Here is a 17,613-nt window from a genome sequence, read left to right as displayed (position 1 = left end):
CAAAATAACTAAATTATATTATATTTAATTACTTAAACTCTATGAATTATATTTAATAACTAAACTTTACAATATTAAGTACTAAAAATAAATTTAAAATCAGTAATTCGTGTTTTTATTATTTATTATGTGTTGCTTCGTATAGCCTTGTTTCACACACCCATAAAGGAAAAATATATTATTATTGTCAAATAATTAAGCATAATTATTGTTGTAAAAAAAAGAGATAAGATTTTCTGAAATTGAATAATTATCAAAATAAAGTATTTGAATCAGGAATTAATTTGATATGTTAAAAAGACAAAGAGGAGAGGGTTTGAATTATATGTTTTGTTATTCTTAAAATTAATTTGATAGATTAAATTATTTTATTTTTAAAAAAGTTTTAAACAACTGTGCAAATAAATTATAGTTTTAGAAGGAAAGAGTAAGAGTATAATCTTAGGATTAAGTACAATTTAGTAAGAAAAAACTTTGAAGAAAACTTGTTTTTTATTTTTTTAAAAATTCTTTACAATTTAATCTCTTTGAAGTTAGAAAACAAATAAAAAATGTAAGAGAGAGAGAGAGGAAAATCAACACATATATGTTTCATCTTATAACATATATACGTACATTCATAATTGCACTTTAATTAAAAGGTGATCATTAATGATGATCTCAAATATACAAATGGAGTGATAAAATGCATCGCCCATATGTTAATAGAAAATGTGGTGCCAACTGCCAACTGCCAACATACATATATATGAGGTTTTTTGTCGACTGAACTGCAGACCTTATTGACTTGCTTTTTTGATGTATTTAAAAATCTCATTTGATCATGTTATTCCATTATAGCCTCCGCACTTGTCGCGGCCAAGCCACATTGTTACAACTATTTTCAAAATACTAAAATTTAGTGAAGGAGATGCTTGATCCAGGCCTTATCAGACCAAGCATAAACCGATTCTCCTCTCTAGTTCTCATAGTAAAAATATTACACGTGGGGCTTTTGCATGGATTATAGGACCTTGAATGTCATTATGGTTCTGGAGTAAGCATATGAGTAATCATCAAATTCAAGTTCGTCTAGAAGACACTCATAAAGCTGCTTTTGAAACACATGGCGACCATTTCGAGTACTTATTTAGTTATTTATACCATTTGCATGTACCATGAATTCGATTCCCTCGACATGTTTATGGAGAACACACTTTGTTAAGAGAAGTAAAATTTACTTGGATGATATTTATGTCTCGTGGTCTACAATTGTTTTTGACTCTTTGGTTGATGCTTTTGTAATTGGGTGGGTTGTTTACTGTTTCTATCATGTAAGCAATATCGCTCTTGTGTGTGAGTATCTCTTATGCTATCATATCAACAAACGCATTGGTTTATTTAGGAAAAAATGTTCATTTTTATCTATGTGAAATTTTATCTTAATATTACATTTTACTTCAAAATTAATTTTACTCAAAATCAATTTTATCTATATTCATCCAAATACACACTTAGTATTGACTAGCTAGTTTGTCTAGCATAAAACTTGCATGAAAAGAGGTTTTAATTAACAGCTCATAAATTTATCAGAACAAAATAAGTAAGGAAATCCACTTTTACATCAGTTATTTTTTTAACCATGCATGAATTATCGCAAAGTAATCTGTCTTTATTTTGGATTGCCTTTGCATATGTAGAAAGAGATAATTACTTTCATTTAACTTGATCTCAAATTTTAATGTGACTGTGATAATGATAACAACAAATCCAAAATCATACTCCTGCACTTGAGATGATTATTCAGAATGTAAATGACAAGTTCGTGGAAATCTTTGCGAGTTTTTCATTGTTCACATGATTTGAACTCTAGGGTTACATAACATTTGCAAGTGTCCAAACTTAAAGTTTAGAGGAATCAGTCGTAGTTTTATGTATATATATATATATATATATCGTTTAGGAGACACTAGAATCTTGATTAATTAGTTTTAAGGATCCAAGACGACGTTGATCCTTAATTGATTATTTCCTCACAGCGGGTAGAGTTTAAATCAATCAACAATAAACCACCACATAAGCATGAAAATTTATACACATACACAAAACAGCTATATAGTAATTAACATAGCTTTATTTATAAATGATACATGATGATAACTTAATGGCTATACTATAAGCAGGAATTTATTTAATACAAGCACAGTGGTGCTTTTGATATACTAGGTAATTAACCTGCTTAATTAATAAAAACCACATGTTACCACCTACGTTGTAGGTCTTGTTCCATTATTTGTGCAATTTCAATACTTTGGAGAGTAGTAACAATCGTTGTCATAAGCCACTTTCTCTTCATAGACAACGCGCCTCTCAGGAACTTGCTCATACTCCACCACCTTGACTCTCTCACGAGTCTCAGGGTGGTGGTGATGCATGTGGTGGTGGCGGGATCCCCCAATCACATCTTCCTCATAAACAACCTTCTCGTTGAGGACACAGTGGGCATTGGGGTGGTAGTTGCTCATCATTGGTCGTGGTGGTGTTGAGTTCTGAAACGCGGTTGTAGTACTCCATGTTGCTCTTAGTTTGTGCTGGGTATACACTCACAAGTACTTAATTTGCTCTTATTCTGAAATTGGTAATTGGGATGGATATATATAGGCATGCATGTTGGGCCGTACTTTATTCTCAACATTAAAGTTGATAAAAAAAAAGTTGAATCTAATTCCCTAACTTCAAATCAAAATAGTATATTCGTCCTAAAGTTTAGATCGATCCATAGTTCTTTAAGGTTATGAGGCCAATAATTGACATGAGAATAATTGTAGAAAGAGAGTAGTAGAGAAGTAATATTTAAGGAACGGCAATTAAAAATGCTCAAAATTAATAATAATTGATGAATAAAGATTTTTGGTTTAGCTACTTTAGAACATCCCATTTTGGTTAGTATAATTACAATTTTATAATTATCTTAGTCCTCGCCGTTTAAAGTCGACTAATATCCTTTACATTTAGATTCTTTTAAATTGCTATATAATGGATACTGACGGGTAAAACTCTTAAAATTAAAATTGGCATTTTTAACTATCATAAATTAAAAAACTAAGCTTCTTTTTCTTGATTTTCTTTTTCCTTTCTTCCCTTCGCCAGTAAGGATTTTCTTTTCCTTCTAATAACTTCCAAATTCTTGGCCACACATTCCTACTGTTCTACGAACACTCCATCATCCTCTTTGAGCAGTGACTTCTCAACGCTCTCATACAATGTGCTGGTGAATATTGCAACCTCCTTTGATGACCCAAACCTTCATGCAGCATCACTGGTATTTCATTCGTGGTGGGAGGCATTATGGCCACTGCAAGAGATAATGATGTTGCTACGATGGGGAAGCGTTTCAAGCACAGTTGTCGCCGCGCATGACCCTATAAGAATTTTGAGGACCAAAAGAGTTAAAACATTGCACCTATAAGAATTAAAAGGGTAATTAAACCAAATTCTTTAAAGAGATATATACATTTTTAAGTTTTAATGTGATCAAAATAAGTTTTTTAAGTTTTTTTATGTAACAAAAAAATATGGGAAATTTTATAGTTGGCTTTCTCTATTTAAGATTTTTTCTTGAATGGAGAGGTGCAATTATTTGGCGTATAACTATAAGATTGAAGCTACTTTTATTCTCTAATGCCAGTATGCAAACTCATTCCAAATTCCTCGCGCATATTGCTTTCAATAACATCATGGAGCCATCTAGAGTATAGAATTCTAGGCACGTGCTAGTCACGAGAAAAAACTTAATTAAGAAAATGTGGTAAGTGGCACACAACCAAAAATATAATTCACACGAGATTGATACCATTGTTAAGGATTTTATCAACTTGAATTCACATCTATAATTCCCGGCAAAGTTTAAGACGATACTTAATTATATAGCTAGCATCTAACCTGGTGCAGTATTACGTACTATATAGCTATTTATTACATATACATGTACATAGACTTCTATTTAATTCATACGTCAAAACATGAACAGTAACAAATATATATCCTCCCTCTAATATGGTTTGGCACATGAAATTGGATTTAATTAAAATCAGTTATAATAGGAATGAAGATTCTTTTGGCAAATAAAAAATAAAAAATAGGAATGATGATTCTAATTACAATTATCATGTTTGATTTAATTTGTATATTAATGTTAAAATGATAGGTTATATTTTATGATTAAAAATAAGTAAATTATATTTCATTTAACTATTAGCTTTAAACTCCATGAATTGCAATTTATTTACTCAATATAAAATTTAAAATTAATATTTTACATTTTATTGTTTATTATATTTGTTGCTTTGTTTGGTCTGCTAGTGCCCTTTGTCTTCTACATTGCTGCCTTTGGCCTATCCTTGTATCAACGTACGTTATCATTGGCATCATCATCCAACCACTAATGATCTTCGATCACCACTATTGTTGTCTTCCAGTTTCGGTCACAATCATCTTGTTGTCCTCTAGTCACTGTTGCCATTAGCATCTTCAATCACTGTCGCCTTTATTTATTTTAATCCCATTTTTTAGTAGTTTAAATATCAACTTTTGAAAATAGAAACAAATTAAACATGTTTTCTCAAACTACATGATGACTGATGTCAAATTTTCTTGCCATTTTCTTAACGTCTTAGTCCCTTTATTTCTTGTTATTAGTTAATACTTACTCGATAAAAGACTCATTTGTTGTCCATTCATTTTGTCAAACCCTTTTCACCAATTTCTCTCCTGACACTTGCATAAAAATGCCGTATAACATACGAATTCACAATTCTTTGGTGGTGACAATCGACTCCCTTAAGATATCACGCAAACAAAAGTGGCAAGCTCATCAATAAAGAGAGTCAATTGAGGAAAGATCACTCAGAACAAACTTACAAGAACATTGTTCCTTCAATGCTTAATATTGGTAAACCCAAGCATCTTGTATTGAACAAGAACATAGTCGCGTTCCCATTTGGCTTCGTTTATCATCATATATGTGAGAAAATAGAAATCATAAAACACATGAACCAATGCCTATAAAAATACTCAAGTTTTGATCATTTACTCCTGCCATTGCTTACCTTGGCTTCATACTTGAGACATTAGTTGCAACATGAATGTAACACAAAGGCTTCTAATTTCATGTGTCCACTATATATCCCTTGAACCGAATTCAAGATATAATCCAATGATTAAGAAACTCAAGGTGCAAATTTTAACAATGCTGAATGATTAGTCAGCTTCAGCAGACTGATACCTACGCATACATGTATGTCAGATGAAAAAACATGCTAGGTGGGATTGAAGAAAAAAGAAACAAAATTTTACTGGAATTGCAAAGGTATTAATCTGAACATTTACCTAGTTGTCAAAAGGATCACTTTGCACTAGATTCTATCTAACATTTTTTTTATGCCATTTTTAACTCAGACTTGATTTTGGGAGTTAATAACACTGACTAAAGCAGCAAAGAAAGCCGTTAGGCTTGATTTCGTCCTTTGCTCTTGGTGTATCACCTGTGCCATCACGTTTTGCCATTAAGGAGCTAGTACCAGGGGACTCCGGTGGCAAGACTGTGTTCTCAGAATTGAATATTCTTGAAGGAGTCATGGGTTCAGGCGGTGCGACAGTGTAAAGATAATTTAGGAGCATTTGGATTATCTGGGTGAAGTTGGGTCGAGCATTTGAGTCCTCTTGCCAGCATGAAGTAAGAATTACAGCCAATTCCTCGGGAAGATTTTCTGCACTTGGCCTTACATTCTGAAACCACCAGAAGCACTTTAAGTTATCAGCTATATGAAATAGTGTATAAGACAGATTGACTTAAGAAACAATATTAGATAACAAGGTTTAATAAGCATATGATCTTTTTACCTTAAAGGCTGCAGCATATGCTGCCTGAAGGTTTGACATGCCTTCAAAAGGAACTTTGTTGTGTAAGAGCTCCCACAACACAATTGCAAAACTATAAGCATCAACTTTATGGTTGTAATGCTTCTTCTCCCCTTGCCTTAGTGTGACAGTACTATACAACTGAAATTTTTGTCATTGTAATCAGTCCATAGATGCTCATAAATATGGAGAGAAGACACAGAAAATGCATGTATTTGTCAATATACCTCTGGAGCCATCCAACGGTAAGTTCCTGTTTCAGCAGTCATCATCTCAGTTAATGACTCTTCTCTTGCTAAACCAAAATCTGCTAGCTTGACTGTTTTCTGGTCTTCAGTCAATAGCAAGTTATCTGTATAGAGGAAAATAAAAGGATCTTCATATTCATTATGTAGATGTTTGACACTTGGGCAAGTTATACAAAGGAGAAAAAGAAGCTTAAGTTAACAACTAGTAGCAGAACGTGAATAAAAATACTTATTTCGTATTGCCATGGAAATTAAGAAGTGTTTTCACAAAACTATATGAACAGCGATGCCATATTTTCTCCAGGTCAATAAAACAATCCATTAGTCCAACTCCTTTCAAGGACATTTAAGGTTATATATTATAATCAAACATCGTGCTAGTCATGTAGCAATGTCATAGAGGAGCACTTGGATCAGGTTTTTAATTATTAATCAACAACCCACGAAAAATAAATCCTGAGAAAGAGTGTTCAGAAGCAAAGATCCATCAAAAGCTTGTTCATTAGAGTATAAATTTTATGATAATACAAACAAACTCAAACATAGCACATATGGCAGAGTTCGAGGAGGGGGGAGAACTGAAAATAAGGACAACGTTTGTAGATAGACATGCAGTTATATGATGAGAACAAAATTAAATAATTCCTAACAGTCATTGTCATATACTGTACTGTTGAAACACTTTTAACTTAATTCCCAGTGAAGATGCCAAATCTAATTGCGTATGCAGACAACAACTGATCAATTAGGAGCCAATAAAACACAAACATACACGAAGTATGAGTCTTCAAAGTTGTTTCGTGTTTACTTTGAGTGTTCCTTAAGATGAAACTATAACATAAGAATATTCATTTCAGTATTACTCTTTTAAAGTTCTAAATTCTATCTCTCATAATGAACATACTTAGCAACCTATTGTGGAAATACTCCAAACCAGTTATCTGACTGAGTTGATTTTTCTTCCAATAAAAAATTGCTCATGGACCAGTATAAAGAAATGAACAACTATTTGATAGTGGTATCTAGCTCCACAAAATGGTAGGCATGTAAGCATATGTGACAAGTGACAACCATGTTTGGGAAGATAGTAATTTCAAACCACACTGTGATATTCTTTTGCACTTAACTTCTGCTAATAAGAGCTTACGTGATCCCTAAATATACACTTAAAAGAAAAGAAAATAAAGATGGATTAAAAAAAATAACACATTTGAGTATGGAATTTATATTGAAGAGAAGTCATAAAGCTGATTAAAAAGACAAAAATCGTGTCATAAAGAATACTATTGCTATACCACTCAGGCATTTTCAGGGGGATGTAAATCAATGTAAACTACATACAAAGCATACAAGCCAACATCTACTGGATCTGCCTTTACATTCTTTATTGGAAAGAAAGCAAACCAAATTATTACCAGGTTTAAGATCTCGGTGGATGATCCCATGAGAATGCAGGCACTCCATAGCCCGAGCAATATCAAGTGCATAACCAATCGCAACATGTCTATCCAAGCATTTGGGGCGCATGCTAAGCAAATACTTGCGCAATGTTCCTCCTAATAACAGCTCAGTGACTATCACCATTACTGGCTCCTTACAAGCACCAATAAACTATTGAGAAACAGAGTGGCAATATTTACTATCACTTGTTCAAAACTTGGCATATAACAAGTATTCCCTGTATATTATACATATCTTTCCTTCAACAACATACTACAGACACAATTATAAGAATCAGGAAAAGCCTTAACCAAATTCCCACCTTCACCAAGTTCTTATGTTGCACTCTAGACAACATCGCCACCTCCCTCGCAAAGCGCCCTTCTCTCTTGGCAATGTCTTCTGTCGTTTCTCCTTTATGTACAATTTTAAAAGCAACAGTTTGGTTTTTATATCTGAAACAAACCCAGCAAAAGAATCAGAAGCTGATTGACAAAACTGCAATCCTCATAAAAAGAAATTCAAAAACAATTACTCGGATCAGATAAAGCATAAGTCAGGCCCATCAGTGATTGTTGAAGGAAATGAAGCTGAAGTTCAACCAAACTTCAATTAAGATGTAACATTATCCCAGTCAACACATTAAGCTATAAAGCATGATGCTTAACAAATCAGTAAATCACGCACACAATCAATAATCAAATGGCACCCAAAATAGACACAACCACATATGCAATTGCCCAATAAGTAAAGATAGAAAATTTAAGCTTGTGGAGAGGAAATAAGGAAAGGGGTTTGAAGAAATGAACTTACTTTCCCTCATAGACTTTGGCATGAGCTCCCTCTCCAATCTGTGGCCCAACAAAGAGATGGTTAGGATCAATCAGCCATTTGGGGTCCAATCTGAACTCGTCAACTGAGTAGAACCTACCTCCAGATTCCATCTCTTTTTTTTTTGTTTTTTTTTTTACTGTAATGAGAAAAGAAAAGAAAAATGGGTCTCAAGTCAAAATCCTACATGAGCCAGTGAAGTGCCTCCACCTTGGCAGAGAGTGAAATGAATCAAGTGGAAGAGAACCCTAGAAGAAGGGAGGAACCATTGGAAGAAACAAGAAATAATAATAAGAATGGATATTCTGACATGAAACAGAGAACTAAACTAGACATGCTCTGCAGTGTGATCTGAGGCTCAGAAACCACATCTCAAAAAGTCAGGCTCAGGCTTTATCTCAGCAGTGTGGTGATGTTTTACATTTCCTCCAGAGGGAAAAGCATAAAACCCACATGCTTCAGAGAGAGAGAGAGAGACCACAAGAGAAAGCAAAGCCCAAAGCCCAAAGCCCAAAAAGATATTTTGAAAATTCATGGAAAAGAGAAGAATCCCCGGAAAGGGGAACATGGAAAAGAACCAATCACCAAGCCCTCAAGTAAGAACTACTAAAACCCAATAACCTCTCTCTCTATAGCTATGAAAATTCTTCTACTAGTTGTATTCTAATTCCAATGAAAGTGCTAGAAATTAAATGCTACTGAATTGTTTTTGTTTGTTTTTAAAGTGGTGGATGATGATAAAGGTTTAATGGGTTTTGGTTTATTTAGTTAATTATAATTATAATCAGTGTGGGCACAGAACCTTACCCTTGATCTGCAGACAGAATCATGATCCACGAAAAGGATTGTGAGACTATGCATTATGCATTAATTAAAGAGTAAAGAATGGGACGATATTCAGAAGAAGCTATTTTATTAGTAGTATTTTTTTTTTCTTTTGATTTGTGGAGAAAAAGAAAGAAGGAATGGGACGAGGAAGAAGCGAGTGATGTAATGAAGAGTGTGGGAGCCATAAACCTAATCAAGAGCACATGGAAACTGACCATGTCAACATGCGACGACCCGCGACATAAGCTTAACCCACACGGACAAAGGTTAAATGGAATTTGATTTTCGTTAGTTTTTTTTTTCTTTCCCAATCGTGGTCAATAGTAAAGAGAAAAGTGGCTTAAAAAAATTAGTTATTGTTCCAGTTAATTTATGAGGAGTTTCAATTGAGTTGGTTCTTCGCCTTTGTCTTCTCGTCTCGACGGAATCTTTAATTTTCTATGTTGATGCAGAGGGAGGTACTTGCAAAAAGAGTTCCAAACTGTCTGAGGTGTTTAAGTATTTGTATATGGAGTGATCGATAGGACGTACTTGATAGTCTTGCCTTTATATATATATACACACACACACACGTTTGACTCTAGGGAGTTACGCTTTTCAATGGACCATGTTGGGTTATGCCGACTAACTGCTCGAGGGGCCACGTCGAGTCACCCCGACTAACTGCTCTAGGTGTTGTGGGGAGTTGAGGGCCACCACGATTCGAGTATTGGTCGAGCTTCTCGAGCCATACGATACTTAAACCTCCAAAGCTTTGAATTCATGTATGGATGATAGAGCTAAATATGGTGTAGACTGCTCAAATCGAGGACATCGGTGTTCAAACACTGTGCCGAGTGCGGGAGTGCTCGAGTATACACAAGCCGAAGTTGGCATGGCGAGTATAGCCGAGTTACATAAATAGAAATAGAACTGTCACGTGGATGTAGGATGTTTTCGAAATATTAAACATTGGATAACACGTGTTTTGATCTGTATGGTTGATCGTGATGACCCTTAGGTGTCTTGTCGTTTCGGGAAACGTAATAGGGCGCGTGTAACAATGTGACCTCCATGGAGTTTTATCATTTAGTTTCCCGTGTTGTTTCAGTGGACATGACTATTGAGGTGGCTGTTGGGGAATGAAGCGTTCAGACCGCAGGTCATTAGGGTTGGGCGCGAAGAGTTACACTAGTTGTGGAGTGAGGGGTTGTAAGGCCCATTAAAAGGGGTTGTTGTGCAAGGACTAACCACACATTTTTCTTCCTTGCTCCTTTCTCTTGTTCCTGGTTTGTTCTTGCACTATTCTTTCTCCTTCCTTTGTTCTTGCTTTCGTCGGTTGGCCTATGTTCTGTTGCTCTCTGTCTAGCGTAGGTACACTCCTTGGTCATTTACTTCTATTTTCTGTGTCCTCTTTTTCTGCAATGGAATTATTGAGATTACGCCAACATAAAGAAAATGACAAGAAAAAGAAGGGAATTGCTCTCAAAGCCTCATCTTCAATCCAAGAAGAAAGTGATAAGGAAAATGATCTAGATGAAGATGATGATCTAAGCCTTTTTGTAAAAAGATTCAACAAGTTTCTTAAAGTAAGAGGAAATCAAAGGCGACCCAATTTTAAATTTAAAAGAAGGACAGAAACTTCATCCTCTACTCCAAAGTGCTTTGAGTGCAATCAACCTGGACATCTGAGGGTTGATTGTCCCATCCTCAAGAAAAAGATGGAGAAGTCTGAAAAGAAAAATTTTAGTGAAAAGAAATTGAAGAAAGCATACATCACACGGGATGAAAATGATATGGAATCTTCTGAAGATTCAGAAAATGAAGAGATAAACCTCTGCCTTATGGCTAAAAGTTATGAAAGTGATGAAGAGGTAACATCTTCAAATAACTTATCCATTTCTTTTGATAAATTACAAGATGCATTTGCTGATTTGCATAAAGAGTCAATTAAACTTACAAAGTTAGTTTCATCTTCTAAGAAAACAATTTCAAATTTAAAAAATGAAATTTCAAAATTAAACAAAGAATTAGATCATCTTAGAAATGAAGTCTCAATTTCTAAATCAAATGAAAAAGTTCATATCTCTACTATTTCTGACAAGAAAATATCAGATTCTTGTAGTTGTTGTGAAAAATATGAAAAAGAAATTAAAGAGTTGAAAAACTCACTTGCAAAATTTTCTTATAGTAAAAATAATTTAGATGTTATATTAGGAAAACAAAGATATGTCTCTAATAAGGCTGGACTAGGATATAAATCTGAAAAACAACAAAAATTTCATAAAAACTTCTCTACTTCAACACAAAAATATAATTCTAGTTCTATCACTTGTTTTTACTGTGGAAGAAAAGGACATGGCATATCTACTTGCTACTTTAAGAAAAACTACAGCAACATTAAAATGATATGAGTCCCAAAAGGATCCTCAGTTTACACTAACACACAAGGACCCAATAAAGTTTGGGTACCTAAGTCAAAAACTTGATTATGTAGGTGTCTTTGAGGAAGGAGTGGTACATAGATAGTGGATGCTCAAAACATATGACTGGAGATGCATCAAAGTTTACACATATCTCTCCAAAGAAAAGCGGGCATGTAACATATGGTGACAACAACAAAGGTAGAATCCTTGGAGTTGGTAAAATAGGTACAAACTCTTTAAACTCCATTGAAAATGTTCTACTTGTTGAAGGTCTTAAGCATAGCCTGCTTAGTGTTAGTCAATTATGTGACAAAGGCTATCTAGTATCATTTGATTCTCAAAAATGTCTTATAGAACATAAGCATGACATTAATATAAAGCATGTAGGACATAGAGTCAACAATGTATATATGATAGACTTAAGCCTAAAACTAGATAACAAACATTGTTTTCTTAGCAAAGATGATGATCCATGGTTATGGCATAAAAGAATTGCTCACATAAACATGGATCACTTAAACAAATTAATTTCAAAAGATTTAGTAGTTGGTTTACCTAAATTGAAATTTGAAAAGATAAACTATGTGATGCATGTCAAAAGGGCAAACAAACTAGAGTCTCATTCAAACCTAAAAATATTGTTTCAACCACTCAACCCTTACAATTATTACATATGGATTTATTTGTTCCATCTAGAACCATGAGTTTTGGAGGAAATTAATATGCCCTTGTTATAGTTGATGATTTCTCTAGATATACTTGGACATTATTTATTACTCATAAAAGTGATGCATTCCAAGCATTTAGAAAACTTGCTAAAGTTATACAAAACAAGAAAAATCTTAAGATTGCATCATTAGAAGTGATCATGGGGGTGAGTTTGAAAACAAAGATTTTGAATCATTTTGTGAAGAACATGGTATTGAACACAATTTTTCTACACCTAGAACCCCTCAACAAAATGGAGTTGTTGAGAGGAAAAATAGGTCATTGGAAGAAATTGCTAGAACTTTATTAAATGATACTTTTCTTCCAAAATATTTTTGGGCTGAAGCTGTCAATACTGCATGTTACATCATGAATAGGATCTTAATAAGACCCATTTTAAAGAAAAACCCATATGAGTTATATAATGGTAGAAAACCCAACATTTCACATCTACATGTTTTTGGTTGCAAATGTTTTGTGTTTAATAATGGTAAAGATAATCTAGGAAAATTTGATGCAAAATCTGATGAAGGCATCTTTCTTGGATATTCATTACAAAGCAAAGCATATAGGATATATAATAAAAGAAATATGAATATTGAGGAATCCATTCATGTTACTTTTGATGAATCTAATGTTATCTTGTCAAGAAAGAATATGCTAGATGATATTGCAGAATCTTTAGAACAAATGCATATTCATGGACAAGATTCTAAAGGAAAAGGTAAAGGAAGAAATGAAGATCCTCCAGAAGAAGTCAAATCCAATGATGAACTTCCAAAAGAATGGAAAACTTCAAAAGATCATCCCCTTGACAACATTATTGGTGATATCTCAAAAGGGGTAACAACTAGACATTCTCTTAAAGATTTATGCAATAATATGACTTTTGTATCTATGATTGAACCTAAAAATATAAAAGAAGCCATAGTAGATGATAACTGGATTATTTCCATGCAAGAAGAACTGAATCAATTTGAAAGAAACAATGTATGGGAACTTGTAGAGAAACCTAAAAATTATCCCATCATAGGAACAAAATGGGTATTTAGAAAAAAGTTAGATGAACATGGAATAATCATTAGAAATAAGGCTAGATTAGTTGCAAAAGGATATAATCAAGAAGAAGGTATAGATTATGAGGAAACATATGCTCCAGTTGCTAGATTAGAAGCCATTAGAATGCTCTTAGCATATGCATCCATAATGAATTTTAAGCTTTATCAAATGGATGTTAAAAGTGTTTTTCTAAATGGCTTAATTCAAGAAGAAGTATATGTTGAACAACCACCAGGTTTTGAAATATTGGATAAGCCAAATCATGTTTATAAATTGAAAAAGGCTTTATATGGCTTGAAACAAGCCCCTAGGGCTTGGTACGAGCGTCTAAGTAAGTTCCTTTTAGAAAATGACTTTTCTAGAGGAAAAATGGATACTACTCTTTTTATAAAGAGAAAATCACATGATATTTTATTAGTTCAAATTTATGTTGATGACATTATTTTTGGATCCACTAATGAATTGTTGTGCAAGGAATTCTCTCATGACATGCAAAGTGAGTTTGAAATGTCAATGATGGGAGAACTTAACTTCTTTCTTGGATTACAAATTAAACAAACTAAGGATGGTATCTTTGTCAATCAATCCAAGTATTGCAAAGAGTTAATCCACAAATTCGACATGGAAAATGCTAAGCACATGGCTACACCAATGAGCACTGCTTGCTATCTAGATAAAGATGAAACTGGTCAGTCAATAGATAAAGATGAAACTGGTCAGTCAATAGATATTAAGCAATATCGAGGTATGATCTAGCAGGCCTGATATAATGTTTAGTGTGTGTATGTGTGCTAGATTTCAATCAAATCCTAAACAATCACATCTTAGTGCTGTTAAAAGAATCATTAGATATTTGGTAGGCACTACAAACATAGGTTTATGGTACCCTAGAAATTCCACATGCACCTTAATTGGATATTCTGATTCAGACTTTGCCGGTTCTAAAACAGATAGAAAGAGCACTAGTGGAACTTGTCAATTCATTGGATCTGCTCTAGTTTCTTGGCACAGTAAGAAACAAAATAGTGTTGCTTTATCCATTGCAGAAGCGGAATATATTTCTGCCGGCAGTTGTTGTGCTCAAATCTTATGGATGAAGCAACAACTTTCTGATTATGGAATCCTTCTTGACCATATACCTATTAGATGTGATAATACAAGTGCAATTAATCTCTCCAAGAGTCCAGTTCAACACTCTAGAACTAAACATATAGAAATTAGGCATCATTTTCTTAGAGATCATGTCCTAAAGGGAGATTGTGTATTAGAGTTTGTTGATACTAAGAATCAACTTGCTGATATCTTCACAAAACCTCTCCCCAAAGAAGCATTCTTCTCTATTAGAAGGGAATTAGGCCTCCTAGATGTTAGTGATTTAGAAAAATAAGGATTGATTGATTTACTCTTATGTTTGATTGTTTATATGTTACTTTGATTGATTTTGTTTAAATTTTTGTTATTATGATAGAATTTATGAATTCCTGTGTGTTTTATAGTTGAATGATTGAATTAAGTGCATTAGTAGTGATAATTAATCATATTAGATGAATTTAGCATAGACATAGGTATTTTTTTTAAACTAGCCTAGTTTATGCTCTGGTAATCGATTACCATCTAGTGTAATCGATTACACAAGAACAGGCAGCCTGTAATCGATTACAACATCCTGTAATCGATTACCAGAAGGCTTATTACTCCTGTAATCAATTACCAAGCCTTGTTATCGATTACAACTCGTCCTCGTCTATAAATACTCACGAAATCAGAGTTGCTGCGCAGCCAAGGCTTTCCCTCGTGCCTCCTCCATCCCTAAAACTTCAAACCTTCGTATCTTACTCAAATCTTCACCAAAACACGTCCCGTAAAGCCCAATCTTCCGCTTTTTCACTCCTCTTTCACTTCCACCGATTGAAATCTACTGAAACTTCATCAAATGGCAGAACCATCGAAGAAGAGAAAGGGATCATCCTCCACAGCCGTTGCTGCTGCCCATCGCCGCCACGGACCATCCGAAGCACCCACAGCACCTATTCATCCCTCTTTATCATCTCCAAGATCATCCACATTGTTTTCATCCGATGATCAACGTCTACGGTACCTTTCTCAATTTTCTTCTAGGATCATCTTAGACCCTAAGTACCTAGACGTAGATTTCTTTAATGATGAAACGTTTGATTGCTATCAAGTGTTTCAAAATTCAGGCCTGGTTGATTTCATGTCATTAAAATTGTCACATTATCCTGAACTTGTAAAGGTCTTCTATTGCAATTTAAAAATTCAGGATGACATTATTTCCTCTGAGGTGCATGGTATTCCTATGATCATTGATCAGTCATTGTTCTTTTCTTTAATTCATTTACCCAGTCAAAGTGCACCTTTTGAGGGCACCATTGTTGATGACTGGATATTTGATTATTCTAGTCATGATGCTCGCCGTATGGTCTGCAATGACCAGGCTGAAATGACCGGTAGATTGTTGGCCGGGTCATTAACATTTGATAATCGCATCATGCACTATATAATTGTTAGAATTTTGCTTCCCCTGTCTTCAAATTTAGCACAAGCCTCTGAGGAGGATTTGATTCTAATGTGGACTTTCCTACCGGTCGTCAGATCGATTGGGCCCACTTGGTTCGGTACCGAATGCATAAGGCATTACGGGCCAATGCACCTCTCCCTTACCCACAATTGATAACTTTGTTTCTGCGTCATTTTCAAATTCCGCTTGATGATGAACCATTTGTTCAAGTCAAGCATTCCTTTGCAATTGGTGCTGGTGCAGTGACTTCCTTTGGATACCGTAAGGATCGAAATGGTCAATGGCTGAAGGAAGACACACTCCCTCCTCAAGATGAGCGTACTCCTTCATCTCCTCCTCGGCGAGATGATTTAGCACTCATGAATGAAGTCCTTTCCGAATTATGAGGTCTTTGTTCTTATGTTGATGAACGTTTCGACTCATTGGATACACGTTTTGCCGGCATGGATATTCGCCTCACACAGCTTGAAGAGGATGTGGGTTACATTCGTCAGAGTTTCGATCTTCCACCACCACCTCCACCTTCTTAGCATTTAGTTTCTAATTCTATGTCTCTTATAAGCCGTGTATTTTGGCTATGCTACTTAGATTATTATGTTCAGTACTTTATTTATCTTGCAGTATTTGGATTTCAAACTTTTATGCTTTGATACTATGTGGTTTTTGAATTTTGAACTGTTTGGATTCTGGTTTGGTTATGTCTTATTTATGAGTTTGGTTGGTTATGCCTTATACTTTGATATTGATTTGTTTCCACTTCATTATTATATTTGGTTTGATTCCCAAGTACTTTGGCTTTTTGATGTTGCCAAAGGGGGAGAAAAATGGGGTGTAGAAAGGCTTAGTAGAAATCAAGTGATCATCAATTCCAAAACATAGGGGGAGTGAACGCAAATTTTATATATATACATTGCTTGCTTGAATCTTGATTTCAGGACTTATATTGTCATCATCAAAAAGGGGGAGATTGTAGATGCAAACGCCTTTGGTGTTTTGATGATGATCATGATGATTTGATGCAAATGAGCTTTTCAAGTTTATATTCAAGACAATGATTCAAGAATACAAGCCACAACATCAAGATGATCACTAGTATTTTAGGAAGGGAATTCCTAATTGATATAACAAAAGGTTTGGCCAAGTAATTTAAGTTAAAAAGTGTTTTTCAAGAGATTTACTCTCTGGTAATCGATTACCAGAGGATGTAATCGATTACCAGTGGCCAAAAATGATTTACAACAGCTACTAAATATTTGAATTCAAATTTTAGACTGTGTAATCGATTACACAATATTGGTAATCGATTACCAGCAGTTAATAAACGTTTAAATTCAAATTTTAAAAGCTGTAATCGATTACACAAATCCTGTAATCGATTACCAGACAAGATTTTCAGAAAAATATTTCTAAGAGTCACAACTTCTCAAATGGTTTTTTACATGACCATCAATGGTCTATATATATGTGACTTAGAACACGAATTTGCTCAGAGTTTTTCAGAACAACAAGTGTTTATTCTCTCAAAGAGCAAAATCATTTTATCCTCTTAAGAATTCCTTGGCCAATTCAATTGCAATTCATTAAGGAATCATTTGAGTGCTCACATTGTAAAATCTATCTCTTTCAAGAGAGATTCATTCTTCTTCTCTTTCTAATT

General features: G+C 34.2%; 1 protein-coding gene and 1 pseudogene across 8 annotated transcripts; both read right to left on the bottom strand.

Annotated features, from left to right (window-relative positions):
- Positions 1–2,093: 2,093 nt before the first annotated feature.
- Positions 2,094–2,553, bottom strand: LOC114408210 (annotated as a pseudogene).
- Positions 2,554–4,860: 2,307 nt separating this feature from the next.
- LOC114409872 (serine/threonine-protein kinase STY13-like) lies at positions 4,861–9,440 on the bottom strand. 8 transcript variants are annotated; one of them, XR_003666230.1, is made up of 8 exons: positions 9,225–9,312; positions 8,400–8,556; positions 7,909–8,041; positions 7,562–7,757; positions 6,126–6,250; positions 5,881–6,039; positions 5,368–5,766; positions 4,861–5,263 (listed from the first exon to the last, which is right to left on the bottom strand). XR_003666230.1 is itself a non-coding variant. In XM_028373515.1 (7 exons), exons 1-7 carry the CDS (start codon positions 9,276–9,278, stop codon positions 5,452–5,454), a joined length of 1,020 nt encoding a protein of 339 aa, XP_028229316.1. In that variant the 5' UTR covers positions 9,279–9,440; the 3' UTR covers positions 4,861–5,451. The 8 variants fall into 8 exon arrangements, 7 of the variants coding, with proteins under 7 accessions (XP_028229316.1, XP_028229312.1, XP_028229314.1 ...); XM_028373515.1 differs by having other exon boundaries at positions 4,861–5,766; positions 8,400–8,437; positions 9,225–9,440; XM_028373511.1 differs by having other exon boundaries at positions 4,861–5,766.
- Between the last annotated feature and the right edge of the window lie 8,173 nt (positions 9,441–17,613).

This window comes from Glycine soja, chromosome 4 (genome assembly GCF_004193775.1).
Source record: "Glycine soja cultivar W05 chromosome 4, ASM419377v2, whole genome shotgun sequence".
In the NCBI taxonomy this organism is placed as follows: domain Eukaryota; kingdom Viridiplantae; phylum Streptophyta; class Magnoliopsida; order Fabales; family Fabaceae; genus Glycine; species Glycine soja.
Note: the sequence above shows the minus strand (reverse complement) of the source record. Positions and strands in the feature narration are given on the sequence as shown.

Excerpts from the sequence above, each read along its gene's own strand:
- LOC114409872 (XM_028373511.1), bottom strand. The coding sequence starts at position 8,530 with ATGGAATCTGGAGGTAGGTTCTACTCAGTTGACGAGTTCAGATTGGAC. Across the intron at positions 7,758-7,908 it reads AACATAAGAACTTGGTGAAG|TTTATTGGTGCTTGTAAGGA; the intron begins GTGGGAATTTGG and ends GTTTCTCAATAG. Across the intron at positions 5,767-5,880 it reads CATATGCTGCAGCCTTTAAG|AATGTAAGGCCAAGTGCAGA; the intron begins GTAAAAAGATCA and ends TGGTGGTTTCAG.